Source organism: Callospermophilus lateralis, chromosome 19 (assembly GCF_048772815.1).
Source record: "Callospermophilus lateralis isolate mCalLat2 chromosome 19, mCalLat2.hap1, whole genome shotgun sequence".
NCBI lineage: Eukaryota > Metazoa > Chordata > Mammalia > Rodentia > Sciuridae > Callospermophilus > Callospermophilus lateralis.
In genome coordinates this window covers 27,450,639-27,467,235 of record NC_135323.1, presented here as the reverse complement: position 1 = coordinate 27,467,235, position 16,597 = coordinate 27,450,639, and the positions used below count along the sequence as shown (strand labels likewise).

Below are 16,597 nucleotides of genomic sequence, written 5' to 3'. Positions count from 1 at the left end.
GGCTGAGCCCTTTGCGGGTGGCTGGAGGGGGGGAGGCTTACGGCCTGGGGAGCTCCACCCTAGAGTGATATCTGTCCCAGGTCTCGCCTCTGTCAAGGCATTGGCCACTTAACCTGGAGTGAGGGTGGGACTTTGGAACTGTCCTCATAGGAAAGGCTGGATGTTGCCCACTGAATGGCCAGATGGAGATGTCGGCATGTGTGCCGGGCGGGGGTGGGGGGAGATTTGGGTCCTTTGCATCTGAGCCCCTTCTGTTAATGTCCACAGTCACCCCAAGTTCTAAGGCCATGTCACTGCAGTCAGTGAGAAATGGCAAGCATAGGCCTGCAGTACAGATACAAATGTTTATTCTACATAAAAATTCCACAAAATGGGCAGCTGGTTGTACCAAGACCTTTGGTGAAGGGGTGGAGGAGAAGCCGCAGTTCAAGAAGGCAACACGGACAGTGGTCACAGTCACTGGGCGGGAGCAAAGCCGAGGGATGCAGGGCACTCTGCGCGGCCCCGCCCTGCTGCATGCACTCGCATGCACACTCCCTGCCTGTCCACGAGGCAGGGGTGGGGGGGGCACACTCTGACCTGAAGCCCCAAGATGGCAGGGGAGGGAGGGAGCCCTCCATGACTGGCTGCTGAATACTGCATCTGGGACAACTGACACCATGTGGTACATCAGTGGGGGACAGCAAGGGCAGGATGAGACTGCAGGCCTGAGTGACATCTGGCTTCTGGGAGCATGGAAGAGCAGGGACCATTGTCCCCAACATGCAGTGCTGGCTTAAGGTCCCAACTGATGAGGCCTGTTGGGACAGTGGCTGACCCAAGCTGCAGCCTTCATGGGGAAAGGCCTGATGGAGCCTGTTCTGCCTTCCCAGCGCCAAGGGTCACCGGCACCTGGGCACGAGCCAGCCAGCCTCTTCTGGGGTTCCATCTTCCAGTGGGTCACCTGGGGTCCTGCCTACCCCAAAGAAATTGCTCCTGGGGCTGAGGGCTGTGCAAAGGGAGGCTGAGGCCGAGGACCTGCTGGGCTTTGCCCCAGGTAGGAGAGGGAGCCTAATCTTGGTGAGCCAGCAGCCATGGCACCCTGAGCCTCCTGGCAGTGGTCAGCTAATAGAGGCTTAGTGCTGGGCTATCCCTCAGGGGCACCCTCCCCTAACCCAAAAAGCAGCACCATGTGGTCAGCTGGTCCCCACCCTTCAGCGGGCTCGGCTTGGGGGAACAGCTGGAGAGGCCAAAGGATAGAGAAGATGGGCAGGTGAGGTGGAAGCCAGGTGGAGATCCGGAAGCAGCCCAGATCCCAAGCCAGGGCAGTATGTGCCAGCTCCCAGCCCTGCCTGGTCAAGGTGGAGCAAGCTGGGTAAGACTTGGGTCTTCTCCGCATGGACCCATCCCTAGCCCCCCGTTCTTCCCTGCCCTGCTCCCCTCTGCCTCCTCTACAGACACACACTGTCACAAATCATGCACACAACACGGCTCAGGGCAGAGTCAGGAGAGGGAAGCCCAGGGCAGATAGGGGGGCAATATGGGGTGGGGTGGGGGCGTCTGAGCCAGGAGGCGGGGTGGGAGGGCGACCCAGCCAGGCAGCAGCAGCCAGGGCTCCTCGGGATGGCCCGTCCAGAGTGCAGCGGCAGGTGGGTAGTTTCTATCCGAAGATGCCTCCAAAGGTAGAGGCGATGACGATGCCCAGGATCACGCAGCAGATGATGATCATGATTTTCTTCTGCAAGAGTGAGAGGCAGGCATTGCTGGAGAGGGACTAGAACGAGGACCAAGGACCAGAGGATCTGGGGGATCTCAGGGAAGGGGTGACAGCCTGGGAGTGTGTAGTGATGGGTGGTGAAGGCTCTGGCTGGAGCTTGGTGGGGGTGGAGTAGCTGCAGAATGGGGAGGGTGCTCGATGGACCCCAGCTCCAGTGGGTGCTCACTACTGACCCGGCGCGCCTTGCTCTGGTACTTGACAGCCTTCTTGGTGTCAGACACGGCCCTCTCCACGTAGTCCACTGCGTGCTCCACATTGTACTCGATCCTGTCAATCATCTCCCCCTGCAGGGCCAGGGGTGTCCGGGCTCCAGAGGGCTCCCTCTTCAGGGAGGCGGCTCAGGGCAGGGCACCAGAAGAAAACCCTGAAGGGAAAGAGAGAAGGGGACTTGGGGAGGCCCAGCTGCAACGTCTCACCTGTGACCCCCAGGCAAGGCACCCTGGCTGGGCACACAGGCTTCTGGGACAACTCCCACCTCTTCCTACAGAGCAGCCATTTGGGGTTGGAATCAGCCATGCAGCCTCAGCAGTCTCAGCCAAGGGATGGGGACTAACCATGCAGAGAATGCTAGCTAGGACCCTGACACCTCCCACCCAGATGACCAGCAGAGGAAGATGGGTGCAGGAGTGTGTGGGCTGGAGTCTGACCCTGCCCTGGCCACAGTTCATGAGGTGACTACTGATGAGTCCCCACTCCATCCTCCTTGGGTACAATGGTTCCATCCAGTTCTTGTTTAAGACCGCTTTCCTAGCCCAGGGCCCTGGAATCTGGCCTCATGCTCCTTCCAGGGGCCAATCTGACTTCGACACAAGACTCCAGGCAAAGGTGTTTGTCCTCCTAGGAATCAGGCCAGAAACTATGCAACTCCAAGAAGAAAATGTAGGGTCAGCACTCCAGCATACAGGCTCAGGCTACGACTCTCTCAATAGGACCCCTAGAGCTCAGGAAATAATGCCAAGAATTAATAAATGGGATGGCATCAAATCAAAAAGCCTCTGCACAGCACTCCTCAGTATTGTATCCTGAAGAATTAAAGTCATCCTACTACCGTGACACACGCAGACCGTGTTTACAGCAGCAGAATTCGTAATAGCCAATCTGTGGAACCAGCCTAGGTATCCATCAATGGATGATGGATAAAGAAAATGTGGCATTTATACACAATGGCATTTTACTGAGCCATAAAGAAAAATGAAATTATGTCATTTGCAGGAAAACGGATGGAACTTAAGAACAATAAGTGAAGACAGCCAAACTCAGAAGGTCAAAGGTTGAATGTTTTCTCTCATGTGGAAGCTGGAGAAGAAAAAGAAAAAGGAAGGGGGGACCTCATGAAGCTCCAAGGGTGAGGAGCCAGGCAAGGAGGGAGGGGAGGGGGACACCAGGAGTAACAGCAGCTTGTAGGAATGTGTAACAAGGAATCTCGCCATTACCTACGACTGTAACCACCACCAGAAAACCCAGGGGAAGGGGAAAAGCTGTGACTCCCCCTCCAACTCCATGGCCTTCACTTGTGACCACGTCACCATGGTCTGTCTTTCCGGGATGCAGCCTCCCCACTTCTGAGTTCTTGTCACTCTCATACTAAACACCCCCCATCGAGAGGTACCTCCAGATCCCAGCACAGCCTACTGAGGCGTCTCCATCCAGCAGGGTCTCCCTGCCTCGTTCCTCAAGTAATTCCAGCTCCTGCCTGGCTGGGGACCTGGGGAGTGCTGGTCCCCTGGCCTGGGCCAGCTCATCTCTCCTCCCCTGGGAAGTCTTCATGGCTGGCTCCTTTCATCTCTTGGCATCAGTGCAAATGCCCCTCCTCTGGCCTTCCCTGACTCACTGCATGCTTAGAGGCCATCAGGTCACCCAGCATAGTGCCCCCACATGTGGCCCTCAGACCAGAAGCACTGAATTGCATTGCTGATGGGCTTGTGAGAACGCATGTCCAGGCCTCTGCCCTGCAACAAGCCTTCCAGGTGGCCCCAGGCACTTCCAAATCTGAGCATCAGTGTTGCACTCTGCCTCCCCCTAGTGGCTCCTGAGCACCTGGTGCCAGAACACTTCACTTGCTCTTTACTGATGCTGCTCTTTCACTCAAGAGCCACTGGCTCCAGGAAGCAGGTCCTTCGCTGCTATCCCTCCAGCTCCTAGAAAAGCATCTATCTAGTCCATGGTGGCCCCTGATAAACAGCCAAGGAACAGACAGGCAGGGCTGGGGGTCATGCAAGGCCATGCAGAGGAGGGGGTGCACAGGGCCCTAGAGGCACTGCCCACAGCTGGTGGCTTGTTACCTGAGGACTTGTTCCCTCCCGAGCAGGGCAGCGTGTTGGACAGAAAGGGGAAGGTCAGTACAGCCCTGTGTGCTGCTGGGGACTGGGAGGCGGCAGCGAGGACTGGGCACTCACCTGGCTCTCAACCAGCATGGCCATGTCCATGAACATGTCATGTAGCTCGCGGATGCTGTTCTCCAGCTTGATGATCTCGCTGTGCCGGGTCTCAATCTCGCTCAGAGCCTGCTTCGAGATGCTGGAGTCCATGATGATCTAGGGGGTGAAGCAGTGAGCTGAGGCCTGGGGCCCAGGACGAGGAGGGCAGAGGTCACAGAGGAAGGCAGCTGGGATGGCAGAGCTGGTCTGGAAGCTGGGCTTCCTCTCCAGCCACGACCCTCCCGCCTCCTCCTGTCCTCCATTATATGAGCTGTCACCTAATTTCTCTGTGACTCAATTTCCCACCTGTAATAGAGCTGATAACACTCCCCACCTGTGTCTGCCACATAGTGAGTGACAGTCCTTAAGCTGCCTTTCCTCCACGCCCCTCCCTTCTGGAACTCACACCCAGTGCCACCTCCTTTGGGAGGTGCCTCCTGCTTGGCAGGGCATAGAGCTTCACTGGAAAGTAGAGATGGCCAAATGTCCTCCATGAGAGCAAGCCGGTCCTGAGGACGATGGGAAAAGTCCAGGCAATGATCAGGGACAGCAAGGAAGTGGGTCCAAATGAGGCACCAAGGGCATGGGTCTCGCGGCCACTCTCCCTACATTTATGTGACCTCAGCCTGGCCCCTTCCCTCTTCTAACACCTGCCCTAGTGTGTCTGTGTCCAAACAGACCAGGCCCAGTGCTTTGAGCACACAGCTGGGGTGAGGACGGGGCTAGTGTTGGTAGGAGAGGTGGGGTCACACTCACCCCAGAGGCAAAGATGGCGGGGTTCCCACTCTCCAGCATGTCCTCCAATTCCTCACTGGTCGTGGTCCTGCCGGCTGCAGGTGGGGTCACTCTGAGCCAGGCCCTCTCCAGGGTGTTCACTGGCAGCCCGGGCCCGTCCCCGTCCCTCCAGGCCCTGCCCCGTCCCTCGAGGCCTGGCCCCACCACTCACTGATCTCCAGCTGCCTCTGGATGCGGCCCTTGCAGCGCTCACGGTAGTCAGACTGCGTGGCGTTGTACTCGGACATGACCTCCACAAACTTTCGGGACAGTGTGGAGTGCTGGGAATCCGAGACAGGAGAACAGGTGTCAGGCCCACCTCGACCTGGGGCCTCAGGTGTCCGCCCACCCTGGAGTCCAGGCACACCTGTGTCTTCCGGATCCTCAGGTCTGCGGAGGAGCGGTTTAGGCCCTCCTCCTGCTCGATGCTCTGCTCGATGCCTGGGGGTGGGGGACACAGGGCTGCTGGGCCACAACCTGTCCCACTCACCACCGTCCCCAGCCCGCCCAGGATCTGGCGTCCCATAGCCAGCAGAGGTGGGGTGGAGTGGTCTATGAGTGACCTGAATGGTGATACGGGAAGTAGAAGGGGGCCACCTGTGAGGCCTTGGGCACACTCCAATATCTGCATCTACTGGGTGCTGGGTCTGGTGGCTCCGACCACCCTCTGCCCCTGCTGCTCGCTTTCTGCCAGGAAGGCCAGGGCCATGTCCAGAGTGGGATGCGCCAGGTGCTGTGAGTGAATAGGGAGCCAAGACCCAGCGCCCCCCTCCTGGTGGGGGGTGATCAGTAGACTCACTCTTCAACTTGGAACGAACTTTGTTTGCCGTCTTCTTGATGTCGGACATGAGCTCCTCCAGCTCCTCCTTGGTCTCTGGGGAGGCACAAGGGGTGGGGTGTGGATACCTGGGTCATCCCTGCCTATATTTGGGGTCTATCTCCCTCACTGTGGGCCTGGAGGGGGCCTCCCCTCCCCTGGGCCAAGGCTCTGCCTGCACCCCCAATCCCAGGCCAGGCCCGGCAGCTGCAGCCCACACCCCTTGCACTGCCTTCGGAGGCGCCTCCTTCCTCCTTCACTGGCTCCCTCACCCCCTGGAGATAACAGATGGGTCTAAATTTAAGGCAGAAATAATTGTGGAGCAGCTGGCAAGGCTGGAGTTGGCACCGGGGAGCATTTACTCGACGCCTGCATGAGTCGGAGGTGGGGGTGCAGGCTCACCTCGCCGTACCTGGTGGCTCAAAAGGGCACGTGGCCAGCCAGTGGGCTGACACAGGCCAGGCTGGGAGGAGCCTCCCCCAACCTGCATCCCCTGGAGTCTCAGCCACAGGTGCCTGATAGGACAGATCGGGGTCTCCTCACAAAGCTGCCCCACCCCCAGGTGCCAAGCACCGTGCAGCAGCTGGGGGAGGAGGCACCTGGCCTGTGGGGGGAGCTGAGGAAGAGGTTCAGAGGCAGGTTCCCTGGACACAGCTGGCCTGGAGGTGACAGGTGGCTGGGGCCATGAGCTGAAGAAGGAGGAGGAGGGCAGCAACATGGTGCTCTGGCTCTTGTTCTAACCAGGACCACCCTCCTAGGCTGGCAGAGGCCCTGGGAGTGCACAGCTCGGCCCTCCCTGAGGGGTTGGCCACCTCCGCTGGGGTGCTCCTGGCATGCCCAAGCCCCAGGCAACCCCTAGGACTCCCCAGAAGGTGGGACCGGAGATGGGTCTCAACGTGGTGTCAGGAAGGGCCTAGGCAGGGGTCATCTCCCAAGGGGAACTTGAGTGGGGTGGAGCAGGGTCTCCGTAGAGCGGGGGTGGCGCCTCCTCCGTGCAAACAGAGGGAAACTTGGTTACCAGCTGCTCTGACGTCTCAGCCTCTTTTGCTCAGACCCAAAATAGCCCAGCCGGATGGCGGCCCCCAGAGGCAGCAATGCCAGCCTTGGCCCAGGAAAGCCCCCCACCCCCTGCCCAACTCCGCTCAGCCCTGGCACCCCATGAGGAGCCCCCTCCCCTTGCTGCGTGCCTGGGTCTCAGCCAGGTCTCGACTGCTCAGTTCACAGGCACGGTCCCCACCCTGGCACACAGTGGGAGAAGTACAGACAGTGGCACGGGGGCCTGAGGGTGGCTGCTGAGAGGCTGCACTGCCCTGCCACCCCCTGGGGCAGCTGAGGGTGCTCTGTTCTCACTCACAGTCACCACCTGACCCTCGGCAGGAGCAATCACACAGGGTCATGCAGTGACTCAGGTACAGATGGGCAGAGAGACACATCATGACCTATCTGTCCTGGATACATCCCTGGGGAGGGGGTAAAGCATGATAGATGCACTGGCATGTCCCCTGCCCCGGAGGTCCCTCTCCTGTGCTTCCTCATTGGCCTCATGAGCTGGCACCTTCCAGCCAGAAGGGGAGGAGGTAAGCGGGCTGCAAGGAGCAGAGTGCCCAGAGGCATTAGGGTCTGGGTCCAGCCACAGGGGGCCAATCTCTGCCAGCTTGGGGGGGGGGTGAATGCCCCTCCAGGGAGACAATCCTGGGCGGGTCTGCTCATGGCAGCCTGGCGCACACTGGTGTATTAATCAGTATCTCAACAGGAATGAGAGGGCCGGGGGCAGGGGAACCATCAGGGGACAGGGTGGAATCCCGGAGTACACAGGCTCCTTGTGCAGAGGAAGAGGTGACTTCCTGGACCTGTGAGAATGCCCAGCTCCTGGGTACCAAGTGGCCAGGTGCCAGGGCTGCCAGCTTTTGCCGGAAGCTCTGCCTGCCTGGCCGGCATGCCCTCCCACAGCAGCCATCTGCTCCCCAGGGAGGCGGCCAGGGGCGGGGCCAGCAGGGCGGCCTCCTATTGATCAGAGAATGCTCCCTCCCTCTCAGAATCCTGGGCAGGGCAGTGCCCAGACCTGTGGCCTTAGGAAAAAACCAGGGTACTCAGGGAGGTTGGTGCTGATCACATGACCCCCCCAGGCCACGGGAGGGTGCCCCTCCCACAACCCAAGACTTCCTAGGAGTCCCAGATCCAACTGGTGGCCGTGGGCACTGGCCCCTTGACCCCAGGACACAACCGCTGCTTCGTCAGCCGCCTGCAGTGCAGGATGCCAGGGTCTGTACCCCCACCAGTCCTGGCCCGTCCCCAGGCCCCCACTCACTCTCGTCAGGGTTGGGTGAGGCCAGGATGGCACTGTGCTTCCGCTTCACCTCCTCCACATTCTCTGCGATCTTGTCGATGAAGCCCCGGATCTCCTCCACCTGGAGATCAAGGCCAGGGGGTCAGAAAAAAGCCCAGGAAGGATGGCATGGGCCCAGGGCCTGCTCAAAGCTGGGCTGGGCGGGAAGGTGGTGGGGGGGTAGGCGTGAGCTCAGCTCCGCTCTGAACTTCAACACCTCTGCCCGCCAGTGAGGTCATTCACAGGTGTACTCGGGCTGCTGGGCCCGCTCAGAGGGGAGAGTGGCCACCCAAGTCTTGGCAGGGCCCAGGGAGACGCAGGGTGGGCTGGCTCCCACCTGCTCGAAGAACTCATCCATGAAGCGGTCTCGGTCCACAGTGACTGTGACATCATCATCGTCGTCGCTGTCCTTGGCCTGCACAGGGTTATGCATAAATGAGTGGACCCATGTAAGATCCCCAAGTCCCACTGGACCTGGGACCCCAAGCTGCAGGGCATCTGTGAGGATGTAGCAGTGCCAACCATCCACCTCCCTCAGGGGGGCCTCTGGGCAGGGACAGGGACAGTCCTGCCTGTGCCCTCGTCTCTCAGCCACAGTGAGAACTGGAGTATCCCTGAGCATGCAGCCTAAGAGAGTGGCCTTGGCCGTCAAGTTGGTAAAGGGACCAGGTCTCCACTTCCAGACTAGGGACTCCCTCCCAGTGGCTCAGAGGCCCTGCCATGGGGCGGGCAGCCCAACCTCAAGGTGCAGTCCCCCGCCTCAGTGGCCCCAAAATTGAAGCGAGCTCACAAGTTGGCTGGGCCTCTGGCTGGCCCCTCTAGGTCCCCAGGCTGGCTGGGACAGACTGCCTGCCAGCAGGTCCTCCTCTCTCCAGCCCTGTGGTCTTAGTTAAGCCCAGCGTTCCCAAGGTCCCTTCCTGGTTGGCCCCTGCTGGGGAGCCTGCTGCTCCTCTGAGGCCTGGGCGTCACTGAACCCTGCCTCGCAAGGTGGACGCCACCTCCACAGCACCCAGCCAGGCCTGAGCGATGCCGTTGGTGAGGCGCTCTGTTGGGTGTCAGCCTGGCCAGCTCAGGTTTCATAGGGCTCTCACTCCTTGTCAGCCTCCATGTTGGACCCAGATGCTCCTTCCTTCCAACACAGAGCAGGGCCAGCAGGCAGGAGGAGCAGGTCACATCTAGGCCATGGTCACAGGTGTGGCCCCACCCCACTGCCCCAAGAGCACCTGCACAATAGCCACTGGTCATGAGAGGGGAAATCCCATCTCTGCTGTGCTGGCCGCAGTCATGACTGTCCACCCGACACCTGGAGTCAGCCGGGGTCAGCCCACTCTGCTGCCCAAGGTCCCTCTCCACAGTTGAAGCAGGGAGAGGCAGGGTAGCTGCCCGGGGCAGGGGGCACTGCCTCTCAGACTGGGGCTCAGGGCCCTTCGGGGGGCAGGCACTGCCTGGCTCTCTCATCAGGTGGGGGTCAAGGGACGAGGAAATCTGACAGAACCATTGGGCTGGGCCCAGGACAGACACTGCCCACTGAGGGTCATCCTTCTGTCTGTTTGCACCTCTATGAAATGGGGACACTGATGGCTGGCTGCAAGGAGGGGACTGTGGAGGGTGGACGTTGGAGATGTTCAGGGGCCCCACCAAGACCCTGCCACGTGGGGACCCACCAAGAGAGGACAGGAGGCTGGGAGCTATCTGGAGGCAGCTCCAGGGCCTCCTCCCATCAAAGATCACACCTCCTCCCCCAGCTGCTAAAATAAACCCCCGCTCCCTCTCCCCACAATGTGTGCGGCTGCTGCCAGGTGGCTGCCCCTCCCCCAGGCCCACCCAAAGACACAGAGAATCGGGCGCCATTTTCATACTTGTGGACCAAGCCAGGCCCAGGAATCTTCAGAGAGCATTTTCTAGGGAAACTGAGGCCCAGGGCAGCCCCAGGAACCCCACTCTATCCTGGGTGGCCAAGCAGGATGGGAAGTGGTCCCCAGGGTTCCTGCCACTGGAGAATCCGGCCCCCTCTGCTCTTCTGGTGCCGAGAAGGATGAGGATGGGAAGGGGTGGAAGGAGAGGGTTCCAGCTCCTTTTCCAGCAAGAAGAATGTCCAGAGGTGACAGGCAGTGCCAGCCCTGCCAAGCCCCTGGGATCTGGGCTGGCGCCTCTCTGGACCTCGACCTGCCCATGGGTCAAACAGGCCCCATCCTCTCCAGCAACCAGTGAGCGCCAACCTGCCCTCCAGGCCTCCCTGGAGGGCCGAAGGCTGGAGGAGGAAGTTCCTAAGTCAGAGCTGGCAGCGGAGGTGCATGGCCTCCTCCAGGCCCTGACTGAGAGGGCAGAGCTGGAAGGGGCCCAGGTCCACCTTAGAGATGGCATTCAGGGTGGCCTCCAAGCCCATCAGGATTTAGGGCCTGACCTCACAGCTGCCGTCAAACCAGCTGTGGCCCCTTGAGGGGATGCTCCAAGGACATGGCGGGCACCTTCCCCTCAGGACCTCCCACTCCTCCGCCACCCTGGGTCCGCGCATTTCTCTGGCTCGGAATGGGAGGAGTCCCTCCCAATCAGGACCTCGCTCCTCTGGTCTCCCACACACGATCCACAGCCCTACATGAACCAGAGCTGCAGACTCTCAGGCCCCAAAGGACCTGAGAAGTCCCGTGGCCTCAACTTGAGGCCTCAGCTAGCATGCCTCCTGTGACAGAGAGCTCACTAGCTTTTCGGGGCATCTCTGCACATCTTAGGCAGACTCCACTGTTAGATATTGCTTCCCTTTCCTGTGGTTTGGCCCAAGGTAGAATTCCAAGGACATTTTATTTATAGACCAGTTCTCACTAAGTGGACCAGGCTGGACTTGAACTTGTGATTCTCCTGCGTTAGCCTCCCAAGTAGCTGGAATCACAGGCATGTGCCACACTGTCCTGCCTCCTTCCTCTTTCTAGATGGTCTACCTTTATTAATGTAGCCAGAGATGATACAGGTGATCGTGTAGTGCTTCCCAACAAGGAAAACCCTAAGCCTTTTGCCACTAGTGTGTGGGTTGGATTTGGGGCTCAAGTGAAGGACTTCTTTCCTGCTTTGTGTCTTTGTTTATGCTCTCTGTCATAAACAGAGACCGATGCTCTTTGCAACCTCAACTACATCTTGACCGATGCTCTTTGCAACCTCAACTACATCCAGGCCAGAGCTTGTGGCATCTTCCTAGAGACACCCTCACATAACTCATACCTTTGCTCAGCTCACTGGGCGGAGAATTAAATGCAAGCCCCTGTGTGTTGGATATCAGAGCCCTACCTGCCTCTGTCACTTCCCAACTCTCCCACATGCTTGACCAAGACAGAATGGGGTGATGTGGCGAGCCTGCTCGTCCTGGTGCCTTGGCCAGGGTGGGCGCCGTACAGGCTCGTGAAGTGGGCAGCCAGGCATTGTTTGGGGGATTGGGTCTCCAGCTCCCTTGGGAATCTGCAGCCCCCTGAGTGGCAGCAGAAAGTCTGGACAGGGGGCTGGACTGGATCTGAGGCCCTGGGAAGCCCTGATGTAGAGGTGACAGCTGGAGTTGTAGGGCAGCTGCAGGCTCAAGGGCCCAAGTGGGCTGGACAGATGTGCCCAAGTACCACGTCGGCATCTTGCCAGTCACCTGGCCAGCGCTCGACTCCACCTTTCTCCAGAGCCCCCTCCTTAAGCCCCTAGCTCAGAACCCGCTCTGCCCCAGGCCCCCAAGCCAGAAATCTGGGGGCACCCCGTTCTCCCTCCTCACAGCCACCAACCTCCCATTTGTCTGGCCGGGTTTTCTTTCTTTCTTTCCCTGCCACCCCTCCTTTTCTGTGGTCCAGCAATAGAATCCCCTTCTCCCCAGGTTCCACCCAGAGGGCTGAATGGGGGCTGTGGGGTGGGGCTGGTGACCCCGTGCCCAGGGCAATGCTGCTGGCTCTCCTCCTCTGGCCAAGCAGCCCAGCTCCAGCCTCATCTCCCCAGCCTAAGCTGGAAGCCAGGGCTGCCCCCACCACAGAGGCCATCAGAAGACCCCCTCGGGAGCCACGGTGGGCAGAAGGCCCCAGGCTTGCCCTGGCTGATGCGGGCAGCCCCGGTGGTCTTCCTGGCAGAGGCTGCAGGATTCCAGGACAGCTTCCTGACCTGTGTCTGATTCCTTGGCCATGGCCTCCAGCCGTCCCGGCGATGGCGCCTGGCCAACCAGCAGGTTGATTCGTCACTGCTCAGCCCAGCGCCCGCTGCTGTCTGCCTCCGGGGCTATTTTTTTCCCTTCCTCTTTTTAATGACTAATCAAAGTCAATACCACTAGTGCAGCAAGGCCCAGAGACCAATCAGGATGTGCGAGAGGCCACTCTGGGTCTCCAGGAAAGCAGGCTCCCTCTGTGGTCCGGCCTCTCTCCTCCCCACCACTGGGTCTGTGGTCTGGGTGCTCCCTGTGCCTCCCATGCCAGGTCCCCAGGCGGGCAGATGCCCCTTCACAGGGCCCCAGAGAGCTCAGGGAGGCACTTCCGGCCCTGGAAAGGGGCTGGGCTCTGCTGTGTGACCTTGGATAAACCCCGGGCCCTTTCTGAACCTCACTTCTGTGGTGCTTAAAACAGGAGGCTAGACTGGACAGACCTGCAGGGCCCCCTCGGTCTGCACCCTGGGTGGGGGGATGTGCCCAAAGTCCCTGTTTATTCTGAGGTCCTCAAAGGAGCTGATGGGAGGGCTGGAGGGAGACTCTGCCTGGCTCCTGTTCCTGCCTCCTCTGTGGGCAGGGAGTACTGGCTCCATTGTACAGATTGGGAAGCGAGCTGAGCAGCTGAGGCTGAGGCGGCAGAGGGTTCCTGGCTGCCCCAAGGAGCCCGGCCTGCTACAGACCTCAGGGGGTCCTGGGAGGCCCTGTGTAGGGCCACCAGCCCGTGTCTCTTGCTTGGACAATCTGAACCCTTGGCTTTCCTCAGCTGGCCCCTCCTTTTGGATCACCCCTCTCCTCCTAAGTCCAGCTTCCCTTTCTGGGCTCTCCCAGGGTCGAGGTGGCCCAACCCGCCCTCTGTGGTCACTCTTTGCCCCCTATGGCAGCTCCCACATGACCCGCGTGGCCCAGTGTATGCAGGAAGGTGTGTGGGCGCTCTGGGGAGTCCCCTGGGGGAAAGTCAAAAAGGCCTCTAAGTCGGGGGGGTGGGGGCAGCTACATGCCAGGGTGTGGTTGCCTGGGGAACCCTACCCCCAAAGTCTGCCCGGCTCTGTCACCCGTCTCCCCTCTGAGGTCACCTGCACCCCAGGGGCTAACCCTCTAGTCTCCGAGGGCCTGCTGCAGAGTTGAGGCCCCCACCCTGTCCCCATGGTCCCCTCACTATGGCCTACAGAGCAGGGAGGATCTGCCCAGGAGGGTGGGGGCTGGGGAAGGCTGGAGGGCTGGGCCTGGCCTGCAGAGCTGAGGAAGCTCGCCAGCTCCTTCTCCAAGTGTGACTTTTATAAATAAGCTCCCGTCGCCTTCCTTCCAAATGTGGTGGCGTTGGGTGGGGGAGAGGAGGGAGGAGGAGGAGGAGGGAGGCAGGAGGCTGGGGCCATGACAGCTGCTGTCCTAGGTGCTGCCTCTGTCCAGCCTGGCCACCACTGGCCTCTTCATTCCTAGAGGTTCAAAGATTCCCCCAAATATGCAGCTGAAGTCAGGGGACCAGGGACCACGCCTCTCGCTCTGAGAAGCTGGGATCTAGGTTTTCCTATTTCCATTTCACAGGTGGACGCCCCAGGCCTGGAGAGAGAAAGGGACTTCTAGGAAGGACTGACTAGTCACCCCAGCCAGAGAGGGCTCCTGCCAGCTGCCCTGGAGCTGCTAGAAACCCTCCACAGCTGGGCTGGTGACAATGAGGTCAGCCTTCATGGGCTCTGAGTGCCTGGGGTGGGGCTGGGGTGCCTGGAGAGAGCGCCTCAGACAATTCAAAGCCAAGTCAAGTCCCACTGTCTGAGGGACCACTCAGGCTCATCTGGGAGCAGGGCAAAGATCTGGATTCAAGTTCAATCCAAGCTCTCTTGGGGCTCCCCAGTCCCGGCCAGGAACCAGCAAGGCCCCTTTCTACCACCCCTCCCTCCATCTACCAGTTTTCCTGTGCCTCAGTCTTCCCTTCAGCAGAGGGGATGACGGCCGATGAACCAGGGGCCGCCATCAGGTGTATGGGACTCTGTGCCCCTGACCACTCAGCTCCCATGCAGTCCCTCGAGGGACCCACCAGGCACCCTGACATGGACAAATACAGCTCACAGCTGTTCGTCCTGGGCTGACACGCTTCCGACTCAACACTGCATAGGAAACTTGAGAGCAACCGCAAGGGCTGTGGGGAAGCGTTTAGAGACCTCAGACGACAGGAGGGGGCATCTTCTTCCTCTGAGACCTCCTGGGGTTCACAGAGGGGCTGGTGGGGCACTCAGCCAGGAGGAATAAGGCAGGTAGTATGGCATGCTGCAGCCAGGGACATGGAGGCGGGAGAAAACCCGTAGCTCTGTCTGCCCAGGAGACAAGACTGGTACAGCGGGGGCACAACAGGGGCACCCCAGGCACAGAGGCAGTTAGTCTCTGGGCAGAGCACAAGCCAAGGGGTCAAAAGCTCAAGGACACTTCAAACTTTGCATATGAGGGGACCTAGGGCTCTGGCTCTAAGTGGGGCACAGACGGAGGATTTGGGGGAGCCACTGAAGTGGGGTGGCACCCACAGATCAATGGGTGGGGTCAATCAGGGGATCAGATGAGACAACCTGGTACTGAGCCTGACTGGCCCCTCCCACAGGCAGGCTTCATTTCCTCCACTGGCCCCCACAGCCCTCCCTGCCATCCCTAATTGCAGAGACCAGGGAAAGGGGAGCCCCGTTGACAAGGAGCAGGTGGCAGGAGATCTCTGTCTGGGCTGGGGGTCGGTGGGCTCGGAGTCAGAACCTCTGTGCATCCTCCCACTGCCCCCCCGAAACCCCGCCCCTGGAACCACACCCCAGGGGCCTCCAGACACAGGTGGAAAAACAGACGGAGGTCTCAGGCAGACCAGGGGACCCGGGGAAAGGGCTGGAAATGCCAGGCTGAGCTCCCAGGAAGCCTGAAGGTGGGCGGGGAACAGGTGTGACACCCTCCCCAATCCAGGGTGGGCAGAGGATCCGACCGCGACCTGACGGACGGGGAGCCACAGGTGCTGGGCGGGAGCCACAGGTGCTGGGCTGCGCGGCTCCCGCCGAGGAGGCCACCTGCACCCGGGGCCGGGCTCCACGGCAGGACTCCACGGCAGGACTCCACGGCAGGGCTCCGCGCGGGGGGCCGCCCCGGGCCGGTTCCCACTGCGGTCCTGCCGGTCCTGCCGTGTGCTTACACGGAGACGAAGGCTCGGCGCGAGGGGCAGTGGAGCTACAGAGGCAAGACCTGCTCCGCTGACGAGGAGAGGTCAGGCTTCCGTCCCACCACCAAAACCCCACGACAACCCCCCGGCCCCCCAAACCAGGGGCGCCGGAAAGTTTGTCCAGGACCCTAGGCCCTGGCCTCCCGTCCATCGGCCAACGCGGCCGAGCTGGCGCGAGCCCATGACCCCAAGTGGGTCCGAGGGGCGGGACCCGGAGGGGGTCGGGGTCCCTACCCGCAGGCTCCCTCCTGGGGGGCGCCCGGGCTGTGCCCCAGGGCCGTGCGAGGCAGGCAGGAGAGCGCGGCGCGCCGGCGCCGGCGGACAGCGGCCGCGCGCGGGGCCGGACTCACCGTGCGGAGCTCCTGGGTTCGGTCCTTCATGCTCCCGGGAGTGGCAGCGGCGCCGGCTGCAGCCGAGTGAGCCCCGCATGCGCGGCGGCCGCCCCGCGGCTGCGCAGCGCCTGTCCGGCCCCGCCCCGGCTCCCGGGACCCCGGCCCAGCCCAGTCGGCCCCGCCCAGCGTCGTCCGCGCCCGACCTGGCCCCGCCCCCAGCCCGCCCCCAGCCCGCAGCCTGCGGTGTCCTACCCTCCCCAGGCAGGATCCCTTCAGGGGATGGAGTCCCATAGCCCTTGTTCCTCCCCTGCCCCAGCCCCAGCCCCCTTTCCAGTCGGCCACTCGGCGTCCTCGGTCTGGACCCTGGATCCTCACTCCAGAGCTTGTCACTTCGCCCCGTTTGGCTAGAGATTGGAACTCCCTCCTTGACTTTATTAACTAGGGACCCCCTGCGCCCCTTCCTTCCTTTATTCAAAGTCCCCCCCCCCCCCCCCCGCACCGAGAGTTCCAGCCTCTGAGCCCCTGCTCTTCCACTTCTCCCATCATCTCCTCCAGACACAGGCTCTGGGCCCCTCTTTCCCCAGAACTTCTCAGTTTAATCTGTCCCATGCTGGGTGACCGCCCTTTTTTCTTTAGTTTCCACACCTAGCAGAATGTAGGAAGCCCTTGATCTCTGGGAAAGGGAGATTTAAGTTACAGGTCCCTCCTTCCCCTTTTCCCACTTCCCCAACCCTGAGCCTGAGGCCTGAGGTCCTACTTCCTATCTGGAAGCTGGAGCAGCTTAGACTGGGGCCCAGGTTCCTGCTGGATCAATGGGAAGATCTTAGTAGTACCTGCG

At 60.9% G+C, this 16,597-nt stretch overlaps 1 protein-coding gene across 2 annotated transcripts; it reads right to left on the bottom strand.

Annotated features, from left to right (window-relative positions):
- Nucleotides 1-377: 377 nt before the first annotated feature.
- Nucleotides 378-15,828, bottom strand: Stx1a (syntaxin 1A). 2 transcript variants are annotated; one of them, XM_076839994.2, is made up of 10 exons: nt 15,778-15,828; nt 8,428-8,505; nt 8,073-8,172; nt 5,747-5,821; nt 5,315-5,388; nt 5,120-5,228; nt 4,930-5,003; nt 4,153-4,290; nt 1,930-2,040; nt 378-1,717 (listed from the first exon to the last, which is right to left on the bottom strand). In XM_076839994.2, exons 1-10 carry the CDS (start codon nt 15,805-15,807, stop codon nt 1,640-1,642), a joined length of 867 nt encoding a protein of 288 aa, XP_076696109.1. In that variant the 5' UTR covers nt 15,808-15,828; the 3' UTR covers nt 378-1,639. The 2 variants fall into 2 exon arrangements, with proteins under 2 accessions (XP_076696109.1, XP_076696108.1); XM_076839993.2 differs by lacking the exon at nt 378-1,717 and having other exon boundaries at nt 1,930-2,120.
- Between the last annotated feature and the right edge of the window lie 769 nt (nt 15,829-16,597).